A 14370-nucleotide genomic window follows, 5' to 3' on the forward strand; every position below is an offset into this window, starting at 1 on the left:
CCAGGTCAGTCAGTTTTTTGTTTATTTTGTTGGATTTTTAAATTTCTTTTTTTAATTTCAGAGAGAGGGAGAGGAGAGGGATAGAAACATCAATGATGAGAATCATTGATTGGCCGCCACCCGCCACCTGGGAACTGAGTCTGCAACCCAGGCAGGTGCCCTGACCAGGAATTGAACAGTGACTTCTGGTTCATGGGTTGACACTCAACCACTGCGCTACACCGGCCGGCTCACAGTCCGTTTTTTTGCTTGCAACCAAAAGCCTGTAGTGTAGGTCTGTATACTTATATGCCTATACCAGCTTCGTATAAAATATTACCACTTTTAATTTGATAAAATGGACTACTGTACTTGCAGGAAGTTAGCCAGATGGCGATTTTATTTGGCATTGTTATTTGTCTGGGTTTCAGTATAAAACACAAAGCAATTACTTTTCACATAGAAGGAATCTTACATCTTCTTACCATTGCTCCTTTCTACGTTCCTCCCCCACCTCATCTCTTATCTTAACCCTCATTTCATTCTTCAAAAAAGAAAAACTGACAAAAAGACTCTGGTATAGCTAAATATAGAGTATATTTCTGCTTACAAGACTGAACATTAAAAGCTGTTTCTGGAGCACAGAGAATGCTTGGGGCAGGGAAACTACTCTATAGGATCCTATAATGCAGGATACATGTCATTATGCACTTGTCAAAACCCACAGAGTGTACAACACCACGCGTGAACCCCACTGTACAGTGTAGACTTGAGGTGATGATCATGTGTCAGTGTGGGTTCATCGACTAAGAAATGTGCCCCTCTGGTGGGGGAGGCAGGGCATGTATGGGAGGTCTCTCTACCTTCCTCTCAATTTCACGGTGAACCTAAAACTGCCCTAAAAATAAAGTCTATTAAAAAAAAAAAAGAAAGAAACAAAAGCTTTTTCTAAACTGTAACCCAAGTTCACCCTTAATCGATTTCATAATCATAATAATCATCATCCATGTTGATTCTGAAGCTGGGGTGCTCTTCCGGTTTTGACTTCTTTTTGGTCTCTTTGCTCTTCTCGGTCAGACGTAGGTGTGGCTCGCACTGCCTCATGATCTTCTTGGAAGACATCCAGCTCTCCCCTTGTCTTTCGGCTGGTGCCGCACACTGTCCTCCCCGCACGTCGGTCCCCTTGGCCTTCAGGACCTCCCTCGCTCTCAGGAGACTGCAGGTGCAATTCCACGGATTGCCATCCAGGTACAGGTGCCTGAGGCGAGGCAGCCCCTCCAGGGCTTTGAGGTCCAAGGCAGAGATCTTGTTGTTCCTGAGGTTTAGAACCTGAAGCTGCTTTAGGTCCTTCAGCTCCCTCTCCGCGATATCCTGGATGACATTGCCTTTTAGGTCCAGCCTGGCCAAGGTCCCCGGGAGCCTGCGAAAGCATGGGAACAGGATGCGAGAGAAGGTCATGACCCTTATTCCTCAACTGCAAAGAAACTCAGATTGAGCCACCCCTGCCTTGTCTATAGTTCTGTCCCTTCTGAAGCTAGAAAACAAACTTTATTTTTAAAAAGTAGTTTTAAGTGTAAACTGCAGTCTTATCTATAGGTCTTCAAGCCTTCCTCATAAGTCTTATTTTCTAAACCTCTAATTTTTTCTAGTTCCCCATCATAAAACTCTTTAATATTTTTTCTTATCAAATGGGCTCACAACACTCAGGGCTTTGATAAGAAAATAAATAAATTGATAAGAAAGATACTAAGTTCCCAATATTTTAGTTGAAAGGGGCCATGAATCAATCATTTATAGAAGTAGTCCCGCCAGCATGACTCAGTGGTTGAGTGTTGACCAATGAGCCAGGAAGTCATGGTTCTATTCCGGTCAGGGCACACACCCAGGCTGTGGGCACAATCCCCAGTGTGGGGCATGCAGGAGGCAGCTGATCAATGATTCTCTCTCGTCATTGATGTTTCTATCTCTCTCTTCCTTCCTCTCTGAAATCAATAAAAATATATTAAAAAATAATTTATAGAAGTAAAACAATATTCCTCCCTTTACAGATTGCTGTGAGAAACACCAGATGTACATGAATTGATTGATGATCTTAGTCAGCAGTTATTAATGTTAGGTATCATTTTCTGCCTCGATTAGTATATTGAGGCAAATGTGGTAGATATTTTAATATATGTATACCCAAAACCATGTACCATTACACTTGATGAAATGTAGAATGGAAGATGGCAGACAAAAGAAGGGATTTGTGAAAACAGTTTGTGATATAAGTAGGTTGCATATGTTTACAGTGCATTTATAGAAATCTAAATTTTAAAGTGTTACTTTGTATATGAACAAGGAGCATGCAAATACAAAAGAAAGGGCGTATTGCTTAAAGTTCATAAATAAAAGTTTTTAAATTTAAGTAGAAGAGATAGATATTATTGTGTTTCTGATTCTTTATGGGAGGAATACTACAGAGAAAATTTCTGAGTCATTCCCACTTTTCAATTCAAAGAAAAGGAGGGAGTGTGGGTGGGGTGGTGATGGGAATTTAACAATCACTCTCTGCAAGAACTTTGCTCTCACTGCTGGCTACATTCTTTGACCGAGCAGACAGTTATGTTGCTTAATTTAAACCTCATAGGAAAAGCCCATTCCCATCTCATGTTACTCGCCCCATTGTCCTTGCCCACTGGTTCTCAACCTTCGCTACACATTAAATTCATTTGGAAACTGTTTGAAAATACTGAAGTCTGGGCCCTAACACTAGGTGTCTGATCAAATTGGTTTGAAGTGAGGTCTGGACATCAATATATATTTTTAAATATGAATAGATTTCAATTAGAAAAGTCACTTTTTGCTGCATTGTTTTGGGTACAAATAGCATACTATATAATAAAAAAATCCCCTTTTTAACTTTTTTAACCAGAAAAAAATTAACATTTGTACATATCAAAGATAATTTTTCCTTTTGCCATTAGTAAGAAAAAAAATATTATAACTAACAATGAAAATAAGTAAATGGAATGTCATAGGATTCTATAGAGGCCAGAGCTGGTATATTAGTAGAAATTTGATAATGATACTAAGCAAGGCAAGAAAGATTTTTTTCTATAAAGTGCTAAAGGGAAAAAGAATCCACTGGTAGGCACATATAATAAACATCATGATATCTTTTTATAAAAAAATAATAGTGCTGCATTCTTCTACTAGTTTTTTTATTTATCTACTTTAAAATGCAGGATAAAGCTTAAATAAATGGGATCAATAATATGAACTTATACATTAGCTATAGATTATGACTGGTTTGGGGGAACAGGTACAGTGGGTTGGGTATAGAGGGAGGGATATTTGTAAAGAAAAATTGTCAAGGTATTAGGGTATCTGTGTGTGTGTGTGTGTGAGAGAGAGAGAGAGAGAGAGAGAAGAGACAACCAAAACCAGAAGGTAAGACCAACACAAATGGACTCACACCCTCAGATGGACAAACAGGCAAGATAAGTTAATGCAGTATTCAGTGTGAGGGTGGAGACTCCAAACCCTTGTTTAAAACTTTCACCACTAAAGGCTTGGATAGGCTTGATCTGATCATTTATGTTTGCTCTAACCGGTGTTCTTGCTTTTACATTGTGCTAATTGCCCTAATCTCTGGAGAGCTTTTATAGTAGAGACCACGAGTGGTAAGGCTCACTTACCTGAGAGGTATAGACAGCAACAGGTTCTGCTCCAGGGCCAGGTTGGAGAGCTGGGAACACCGCTGCAGGGCCCCAGCTTCGAACAAGCTGACGATGTTGTTGTCCAGAAACAAATGTTTCAAGTCCCGGAGGTCCTGGAAGTCTTGCGCTGTAACTCTCCGAATCAGATTATTGCTAATATCAAGCTTTTGTAGCCTTGCTGGTAGTCTGAGGGGCAAGGCTTGGAGCTGGTTTTGGGACAGCTCAAGAGTGGTTAAATTGGCAAGGAGCTGCGCCCCCTCAATGGAAGACAGTGAGTTTTCTGACAGGTAAAGATGGGATAGGTTTTCCAAGTGTTTCATATCTCGAAACCTCACCACTTTGAGCTGGTTTCTCTCTATCTTTAAGGAGAGCAAGGATTTGGGCAAAGTAACAGGAATTTTAGTCAGAAGGTTACCACTGACACTGAGGAACTGCAAAGACTGGAGAGAAGTAAAGAGGTTAGCGGGTATAACACGTAGTTTATTATTCTCCATGCTCATATGTTTCAGATGCGGAAGGGCCAGTGGTCCAGCTACAGACTCGATCGTATTGCCATCCAACATCAAGCTTTGCAAACTGGCAAGGGAGGACAGCATGCTGGGAGAGACGGCAGAGATCAGGTTGTTTTTAAGTTCAAGGGTCTTTAACTTCTTCAGTCCTTCAAAATCAGATCCGTGCAGGACGTATATCGAATTGTCATTTAGTTTTAACACTTCAAGGTTGGCTGGGAGAGCACGGGGGACTCGTCTGAGCTTATTTTTCCAGAGTTCCAAGGTCTTCAAGGTACTCAGAGTTTTGAAAGTATCATTTTCTACTGATTCTGTTCCACTGGCCAGAAGAATGAAATCTTCCAGAGCCAACATTCGGGTGAAGTTAGATAGCTAAAAAAAAAAAAAAAAAAAAAGGCAGAAGCAGGGAGGGGCACACAAACAGTAAACTAAGATTATTGTGGTGGAGAAAACACACCATATGTGCTATCATTCAATACTAATGATGGTCAAAAACTAGGATCCTGACTATTTTTATTTATGACTGCTAACACTGGAAGATAGCAAAAATATTTTATGCACTTTGACACACTGTAGTTAGATGTGAAATATTGGCCGATTTTTGCTGTGTGTTCTCTGACCCAGCAAGTTTACTCCTAGGCAGGAAGTACTTATAAATTGCACAATGATTTATGGCATACGATGCTCTTTGTTGCATCATCTTATAATAGCTAAAAATAAAACAATCTGAAAATCTTTCACCAAACAGCTGCTAACTCTAGGGTGTAAGATTGCAAGGGATTTTTCACTATCTACATTTTGTATTGTTTGAATTTTTTAAATTATAAATTACCTTTAAAGCATTAAAAGTAACAAATTTAAAAGCCCCAAATACTGCTATCACCAGGATGGACCTATCAGAGAAATGTTTTCAACTATATTATACTAGAGGCCCGGTGCATGGATTCGTGCACCTGTGGGGTCCTCAGCCTGGCCTGCGGACATCCCTCGAGGTATCCAGGATTGCAAAAGGGTGCAGGGCAGCCCGAGGGACCCCACTGGTGCACGATTGGGGCGGGGGAGGGCCTGCGGGAGGGCTCCAGGGCGTGTCTGGCCCTTCTCGCCCAGTCGGGATGGGCCAGACCCCAGCAGCAAGATGACCTACCGGTGGAACCATCTGCCCCCGGTGGTCAGTGCACATCATAGCTACCGACCAAATGGTCAAACAGTTGTTTAGGCATTTATATAGATAGATTTTGGAAACTAGCCTCCCGCTCTATATCTCCCAAGTTGCACTTCACTGATAAACAAGATCCATGAAGAAACAAACAGGATACATGTATCTCCATCTCTATAGAGTAAGAAGTACATTCATACATATATCCCCGATCTCTCCTAGATTTGAGGAAGTACCAAAATCTGATAAACTTGGTCCATGATTTGCAAATTCAAATACTCCTATCTCTCTACAAATTCCACCAACTTCCTAGTTTGACATCCATCTTTTTTTGTGGGATGATGGGTTCCTCGATATTTAGTTCTCTGAGTAAGATCATGTTTAGGTAGAAAGAGGAATCGTTTTAGGTTTTCTTCAGCTTGATAAATTTTGCAGCATGTTCAACCTGCTTGAGAATTCAATTAAGGTGAAACTTTCAATGCAAATTTTATATGTCTTACCACCTACAGTTTCTAAATATTTGATTTCATTATGCAGTTGAGTCCTTTTATAATACCAATGCACCATTACCATCTTTAAATTGGGTTAATTTTGCATCCCATGTTTATTATAAGCACCTAAATTCTGGGAGGACATGTGATGTGAATTATGATAAAGTATATATTCAAACATCTCTTAATATGATACTCTTATTAGAAGAATCTCATGTTAAAATTTCCATAAACAAATATTTTTAATCTTAACAGTTTTGGCAGCTGCCTTTAGTTACATATTGCTGCTAATATTTGATATTTTCTTACTGATTAATCAGTTGCATTGATTAGTCCTAATCCCAATAGTAATAGCAATTTTTTTAAATCCTAACCCAACTATATTTTTCCATTGGTTTTTACAGAGAGTGGAAGAGAGAGGGAAAGACAGAGAGAAATATGAATGTGAGAGAAACACAACAATTGGTTGTCTTCTGCATGAGCCCTGACCAGGGCCCAGGCCGGGGAGGAGCCTGCAACTGACCGGAATCGAACCTGGGACCCTTCAGTCTGCAGGCCAACACTCTATCCACTGAGCTAAACCAGCTAGGGCACAAATTTTTCTTCTATTTGGTGAATATCTACAAGCGTGAAGTGCTTTTTTAATGTTAATATTAATTCTCTTAATAACCCTGCGAGCTTACTATCATCAACACTGGTTTTTAAATGAGGAAACTACGAAGTTAAGTGAAAACAAAACAAAACACATAACAACAAAAAAGTTAATAAGTGAAAGAGCTGAGAATTTCATCAAGCTCTATTGGACTGCAAAGATCTTTTTTCCTCAGCTCACCATTTTCTAATACATTTTCTATTGCATTTGGTCGACAACTAATGTTTTCAGAAAAGACTCAAGATCTGGACACAAACCATAGCATTTTAGAGAAGCAGAGATCTTAGAGATTAACTAATCCAAATCTCTCATTTAAAAGATGAAGTATTTCAGGCCAAAAATAAAAAATTAAATGACCTGCCCCAAAACTCAGTGTTTTTAAATCTATTCTCCATTCTGAAGTGTCTTTTTCTAGGCTTTTCTTTCATTAAGAGTCAGAAATGACTCTAGACACAGATCTTCACTTCTTGGACTATTGATCTCCCAAAAGAACTTGGTGTTACTCATACTTCCCGTTTCTATTTCAGTGGCCACAAGCCCTAAAGGATTGCTGACAATGCAGCAAGTCTCAGTGCTGACATGGATCTGAATGGGGAATATATTTGGGGAGGAGACACAGTGTGGTGTCAGAGCTTCAATTTGTCCATTGTCTTGATTTCTCTTTGTAAGTATATGCACTGGTCTAGCTAGTAAATGTAGTCCATATTCTGACCTGAATCCAATGGATAGATGTTTTCTTTTAGAGAACCTTTCCTTTTTCTTTTTGTCAGAGTCAATGCAGATTACTTCTTATTATTAATTAAATACCTGTCATTACTTAAGTATGTTTATCTTTAAAAAGCCCTCTGTGTAAGCATGACTATTCCCTTTTCTCAGAGGGAAACTAAGGCTAAGAAGGTGAAATAACCTGCCCAAGTATGTCTCACTAGCAAGTGGAAGTTGGGCTTTCAAACCAGGTTTATTATATTCCAACAAATGCATTTTTAACCTTACCCCTATAGCCAGCACTTAGCTCAAGAATAGAGAGTTCTGGTGGCAGAAACAGTGAAGAAGACACCCACTGGTTTTCAACTTTTCAGTTGAGTTGGCAAAAGAAAAAAGATAACTCGGCCATACCTGTTTTTCCATCTCCCTGGCCTAACCAGGGCTGTGCTCAAGAGCTATGGAAAGAGGTACTTTTGCCCTAGAGCTAACCTGGGGTTGCTGGTAGTTTTTTCAATGTTGCTTAGAAAACAAGGCAAGTATGGGTTGGTGTTAACCATTAGGCACAGGAATCTTACTTAAGTATAATATCTGCCATTGTAGGTTTACAGTTTAGTGAGCCCAATACATATATAAGTAAAACTTACAATAAAATATGAAAACATTTTTTTTAAAAAAGCAAGGGAAGTAAAATAAAGTAGAGGAGAAGGCACCTCCTGAAGGCTTCCCCATGGAAGGATTTATTTCTGGTTTCAATTTGGGCCTGGCCCTGTCCAAGCATTAGCGGCCCCACAACTTTCTTGTTTTTTTTATAGGTCTAATGTACACACAAAACTGACATGCCCTCACAGTGACCAACCGCCTCAGACATGTGTGAACCAAGCCAGCAAGAAATTCTAAAACAATGGGGATTTTTTTTCTGATCCTCAAAGCTACACTTGTTCTCTGTAAACAATTTTAAAATTCTGGAAAGTATAGTGAGATTATAAAAATTTTCCATAATTCCTCCACTCAGTGATAAATCCTGTTTAGGTATTTCTTACCCAGGAGGAATTTTAAGTAACTTTTTCCACAAAAGATGTAAAGGCAATCATTTTAATTGACCACCATCAAAAGACATCCCTATTTGTCCTCCAAATGTGAAAGCTCAACATATAAAACTCTTAGAAGAAAATACATTTTAATGACCTCGGGTTTGGTAAAAGCTATTCTAGATATGACACCAAAAGCAAATGTGAATGAAAAAAATTGATAAATGGGACTTAATAAAAATTGGAAACTTCTGTGCTTCAAAGGACACCCATCAAGAAAATAAAAAGACAACCCACAGAATATGATAAAATTTTCACAAATAATATATCTGATGGAAGGTTTGTATTTACCATATATAAAGAACTCTTACAACTAAATAATAAAAAGGCAAATAATTCAATTAAAAATGAGCAAAGGGGAGTGGAAGGCTTGGGCAGGGGGAGATAAGGACACATATGTAATACCTTAATCAATAAAGAAAAAAACAAGGAAATATGAACAGGAAATTTGAAAAAAATGAGCAAAGGATTCATACAGGTACTTCTCAAAAGAAGATTTACAATGGCCAATAAGCACCTGAAAAGATGCTCAACATCATTAGTCTTATGAAGGTCAAACCATAAAGAGATACCACTTGACACTCACTAGGATGGCTATGATCTAAAAAACAAAACAAAACAAAACAAAAGGTAAGAAATGTTAGCAAGAGAAATTAAAACTGTTTTACATTGCTGTGGAAATGTAAAATGATTTACCATATGACCCAGAAATTCCACTCATAGATATATACACAGAAGAAATGAAAACATATGTCCACACAAAAACATGTACATGAATGTTCATAGCAGCATTATACATAATAGCCCCAAAGAAGAAACAAACAATGAATGGATAAACAAAATGTTTATATAATGAAACATTATTCAGCCTTTAAAAGGAAGGAAATTCTGACATATAGTACAACATGGATAAACCTTGAGGACATTAGTAGAGGTATAGCAGGCAGCTGCGTAAGTTTGAACATGGAGAAAAGTTATGATAGAAACACAATTTGGGGAGCCATGATCACACAAAGTGAAGTCACCTAAGGATATTGTGCATAGTAAGAAAGGGGATGGCTGAAGATGGAGACTCCCCGGAAAAGCCAAAAATTAGAAAGCAGTAGAGGCAACAAAACCTATAAAAATGACAGAAAGAAATATCAGGGAAGAATAATGAGGACGTAAAAGTGTGGAGTCACGGTAGACAAGAATGTGAGAATTTCAAGAAGAAAGAATGAGCCAATGTCTGAGGGAGGACAGTGTTAGCTGTGTGAGAAGGGGTGGAAACCAGACAGTGGTGAATTAAAGAATAAACAGAAGATGACAAATCGGATCCAGTAAGTACAGACTACCCTTTCACAGACTTTTACAAATACAGATAGTCACAGAGGAGACATAGAATTAAAATATTTTTATTTTTATTGTAATAAAAGGATCATATTTATAGGCTAGGATGGAGCTAGTAAAGAAAGAGCAATGGAGGATACGGGAGTGGGGAGAATGATGGAGCAAGCTGTGGGGAAAGGTGAGAAAGATGGAATCAAGGAGAGGAGAGGGAGGCTGCTTTGAAGAGGAGGGACATCTCTCTGCAGGAAAGAACGTGCAGAATTGGATGGAGACACGTTAGTATACAGTGAGTAAGAACGGACGGAGATCAAGGCAAACGGCCATCGTGTTGTCATAATTTGTCAATAAAACAGGAAGCCAGTCATTTGGTGAGAATAAGGAGGGCAGGGCTTAAGAAGGAAATCCAAAACCGTACTGAAGTTTTGGAAGATGCTGAGGGGATATCGGTAGGACCTGACAAAGAATTGAAAGGATAGATGGGTGACACTGAAGAACCAGATGAAGTTGGAGACTTTAAATTTGTAGTGGTTCTATAAATGTGTGGTGTTTCCTAACTATACACACACACACACACACACACACACACACAGGCACTCACAGATATGTGTAAAGAGGTTGTGTGATCCTCTCCAGCAGCACCCAGATGTTCAGGTACAGGAGAAACAAAGGAAAATTATCACCCTAATTTAAAACTGAGGTTTTGCTGGATCAGCCATTGTGGGATACAAAAAGGGAGGGGGTAGAAAAAGAAAATAGATAGGAAACAAACGGATTATCTGGGAGAACTGGGTAGATCTAGGGCTAGAAGTCTCCATGAGGTGGAAAGATAAGTGCAGAGTCTGACTGAAAGGAAAGGTGATGAGGAGCAGAGAGAAAGTGTGTATGGGAACTCAAGTTTATTGAGTGGAGAAGTTACATGGGTAAAGAGGATTATGATCTAACTAAGACAGTAGAGTGTTATGATCAGGTGGAAATGGAGATAGATACTTTTTTATGAGTTCAAGAAAGTGTGAGACTAGGCTATTGGACACTGAAGGCACCCAAGAAATTCAGAGTTTAGGATGGAGAGCAAGACTAGAGCCAGGAGGGTAAGGACCAGGGCACAGTGTAAGGCAGACAGAAAAATAAAGAGTTCTATAGCCCGATGGCAGGCAGCTTCACAGAAGTGGGAATTTTTACAGATAAATGGATAAGTAAAATCCCTCTTTTCTTGAAGGCACAAGCTGTGTCTCAAACACAATTGAATTATATAAACAAATAATAGAAATATTTTAACTGTGATATTTAACTGTGATTTTAATAGTGATATATATACACCTATATGTATATATTTATGTATGCATACTTATAAATGTGTGATATGTATGCTTATATTTATATATATTTATATATGTACATATGTATATATGATTTCTATTGCAATGAATCTGAAGATCCATTTCAGGGTATTTTTTTCTTTGAATATAGGCGTCCTGTTCTATAATTCAAACCAAAAAAACTGAATAGACATTGTATTCACCAAACACAGATGAAATATAGTTATTAAAAGCCTAACTGTTTTTACAAGAATAAAGAGAAATATTATTGCTCAGAGCTTTTTATTTCCTCCACAAAACATTTCTGTGTTTCATCAACCTTTCCGCTGGGAACTGTCCGTCCAAGAGACAGTTAAGTGGGCTTAAGTCAGGGAAGTGGCAATATTGCTCTTCAGTGAGCCTAAACCAATGACAAATGGATTGATTCAATAATTTAATTTGATGAGAGGTATAATTTCATCTTATTGGCTGCAAAGCAGCAGTGCAGGGTCATTACCAGGCTTAGTTGACCCTCTAGCTCTCAGTATCTCAGGTCCTCAGAACAAATATTTAAGCAACCTGCCCCTTAACTAGGTGTCTTGCTTGAATGCTTAGACCTGACCAGGTCAGACGTGCTCTTGGGCATCAGGCACTACTGGATTAGGAAGAGAAAAGGCAATTGTGCTTACTAAGGCTTAGAATAAATACCATGCAGCATATTTTAAACCCTGTGTTTATGGGCACCTACATTAAGCCTTTTTACTCAAATGAAAGGAGGGGGGCTTCTACTTGAAGAGAAAGTATGGTCATCTGCTGACTCTGCACCTGAGTCACAGAGAGGCATTTCCTCATCTTAGGATTTGGGTGGATGTGGGAGAAGCAGTGATCAGTAAAGGATCATAGGAGAGCCATAGAATTTTCCATCTAGAAGAGGTCTAGGATCACCCATCTAATCTAGCATGCTCACTTCATAAAGGCAAAAAGGTGAGGTCCAGAGGTTTCTTATAACTGCTTGCCTAAGATGATTGTTTTTCTTGGTGGTGAGCCAAGTAGGGAGAGAACCCTAGTCTCTTGATTCCCTTCAAACATTAAAGGCCAAAACCAGAAGTTCCTTTATGTTGTAAAAGTCAGACAAATCTATAGCACTCTTTTCAGTGCCTTCTGAATAGGTAAGCATGAAAGTAACAGTCACAATTAAAAGCAACAGAATCAGAATTGCAGCAACATGACAAAACACAAACCCGTATTTCTTCTGTAGAGGTTTTCACGAAGACGCTAATGCTCAGTTGGATGTGAGGTCTGTGTGAATAATTCTCATATGCTGGGTTCATCTTCATAGTCTTACAATGATCTTAGTATTATCTGCCTTCTATGGCATAAACAAAACTACGTTCCCCCCAAAAGCATTTATTCTTATTCCTGAGAACATAAAGTGGCCATATGCTCTCAAACTCTTTGTTAAGAAAGAGCCATTTCTTTACTTTTACTTTGCAACAACACAATTAGAAAATTTTTTGAATAAAAACTGAAATAAAATATGATTAATTATAGGTTCTGGTGTTTTTTTGTTTGTTTGTTTGTTTTTGTTTATTGTTGTGGTGGTTTTCCTGCTTCCTTAAAAAGAAATATCCAGAGGTATAGTCCCATCTCAGTAGTACAGAGCAAGCTGGTAACTAGTGCAAATACCCAAACCTGCTATGTCCTGATTATTTTTTTTTGAGTTTTAACCTTTACATTTTAACTTTTAAGTTCTGATTATTTCAGTTAAGTGAACAATCCCGCACTCGCCCCTCACTGTGCCATGCAAAATACAACTGCGGCCACTTGAGTGCAGAGTGGGTCGTTACCTGGAGGTGTTGGATTTTGCTGTGGCTGATGTAGAGCTTCTTGGTGGTGGAAGGAAGGCCTGAGGGCACCTCGGTCAGCCTGTAGCATTGCACCGACTGCACAGAGTCACAGCTGCATCTTCCAGGACAGTGGGGATCGGAACCGTCGCTGAGAGAGAGCAGGACAAGGAATGCATAAAGCAGATGCATCTTCCAAAACAGGGCCTCTGGGGCAGCAAGCAAGCGTTTCAGTGATGTCTCACTCTTTATACCATGAAATCTGATAATAGAATCTTATGAATGTGTACTCTGTCAATGTGAGAAGACAGGAAAGAAAAATTCTCAATTTGCCTGGGTTAAAATGTTAGCAACCATCACAAAGAGGAAGGGCTTAAACAATTGATAAGCTGCCTTAATATTTGTAGGTGAGCAAAACCCTATGTTATTTATGGCTTGGAAGGCTAATCTGCAAACACCTCTATTATCTGTAGTTTCCTTGTTTTGTTAAATGTGACACAAGGGAATTAGTGGGAAAAGACAAAGAGCTGTTTTATAGGGGGCTGTAAAACCTCTGAGTTTTCTGTGACCCTATATTAAACCCATTTTTGCAGGACTGCAAAGGACAGGTGTTTGCTTCTCACATTAACTAGTATGGGAAAATAGGCAGGTTTTCGATTTAATATTGTTGTTTCAGTAACATTTTATTGCTAGGTACCATGGAGAGATGTTTAGAGCTGCAGATAACGTGTTCAATTCATCCACCACTTGATCCACTTGGAAAACACCTTTGTTAATAAAAAATATTGTTGATGCAAATGAAAAAACATCAACATGGGTCTATTATCTTCATCTAATTTTAATAATAGAAGAAAATGCCTCTCGCTTCTTCAGAGGAACTTGTTGGTTGTGAAACCTGACTGGAGAGGGAAAATTTCACTTGTCCTGGGCACTCCTTCGTTGTGGCTTTTTGTCTCGCCATGCTCATCCCTGCTATGGGATTTGAAAGCATCTGTGATACTATCAACAATAAAAAATATACAAAAAATAAGAAAAACAATATTAAAAAGAATATATATTCATTACCCATGGACACAGGCAATGGTGGGGGTCAGGGGCTGAGTGGAGGTGGGCAAAGGGGGAGTAAAATGGGGAACATCTGTAATAATGTCAACAATAAAACTAAAATTAAAAAAAAATAAAAGCACTTTAAGCAAAAGATATCAAGAAGCCTTGTCCCCCCAAGTGGAAGACCTAAAATTCCCTATGCTGATGGACCACAGCAGCTTGCTCTAAAGCAGTGGTTCTCAACCTTCCTAATGCCGCGACCCTTTAATACAGTTCCTCATGTTGTGGTGACCCCCAATTTCATTGTTACAAACTGAACATAATTAAAGCATAGTGATTAATCACAAAAACAATATGTAATTATATATGTGTTTTCCGATGGTCTTAGGCGACCCCTGTGAAAGGATCGTTGGACCCCCAAAGTGGTCGCGACCCACAGGTTGAGAACCGCTGCTCTAAAGAAATTCCTTCTAATTGAAAAGCTTCTCTGACCTCCTCTTCAACCCTTCCTCTCTTTGTTACAGTTTCATTCTGAAGCTAAATGTTACTTTGATCTAATAATCAGTTTATTTTG

The 14370-nt window shown here is 38.8% G+C and overlaps 1 protein-coding gene across 1 annotated transcript; it reads right to left on the minus strand.

Annotated features, from left to right (window-relative positions):
- Positions 1–353: 353 nt before the first annotated feature.
- Positions 354–12941, minus strand: LOC308521781 (nephrocan-like; the record flags this gene model as incomplete). The annotated part of the gene is made up of 3 exons (XM_081094885.1): positions 354–1399; positions 3660–4561; positions 12753–12941. 3 exons carry the CDS (start codon positions 12939–12941, stop codon positions 952–954), a joined length of 1539 nt encoding a protein of 512 aa, XP_080951011.1. The 3' UTR covers positions 354–951.
- Between the last annotated feature and the right edge of the window lie 1429 nt (positions 12942–14370).

The sequence above is a fragment of the Myotis nattereri genome (genome assembly GCF_964212035.1).
Source record: "Myotis nattereri genome assembly, chromosome: 6".
NCBI lineage: Eukaryota > Metazoa > Chordata > Mammalia > Chiroptera > Vespertilionidae > Myotis > Myotis nattereri.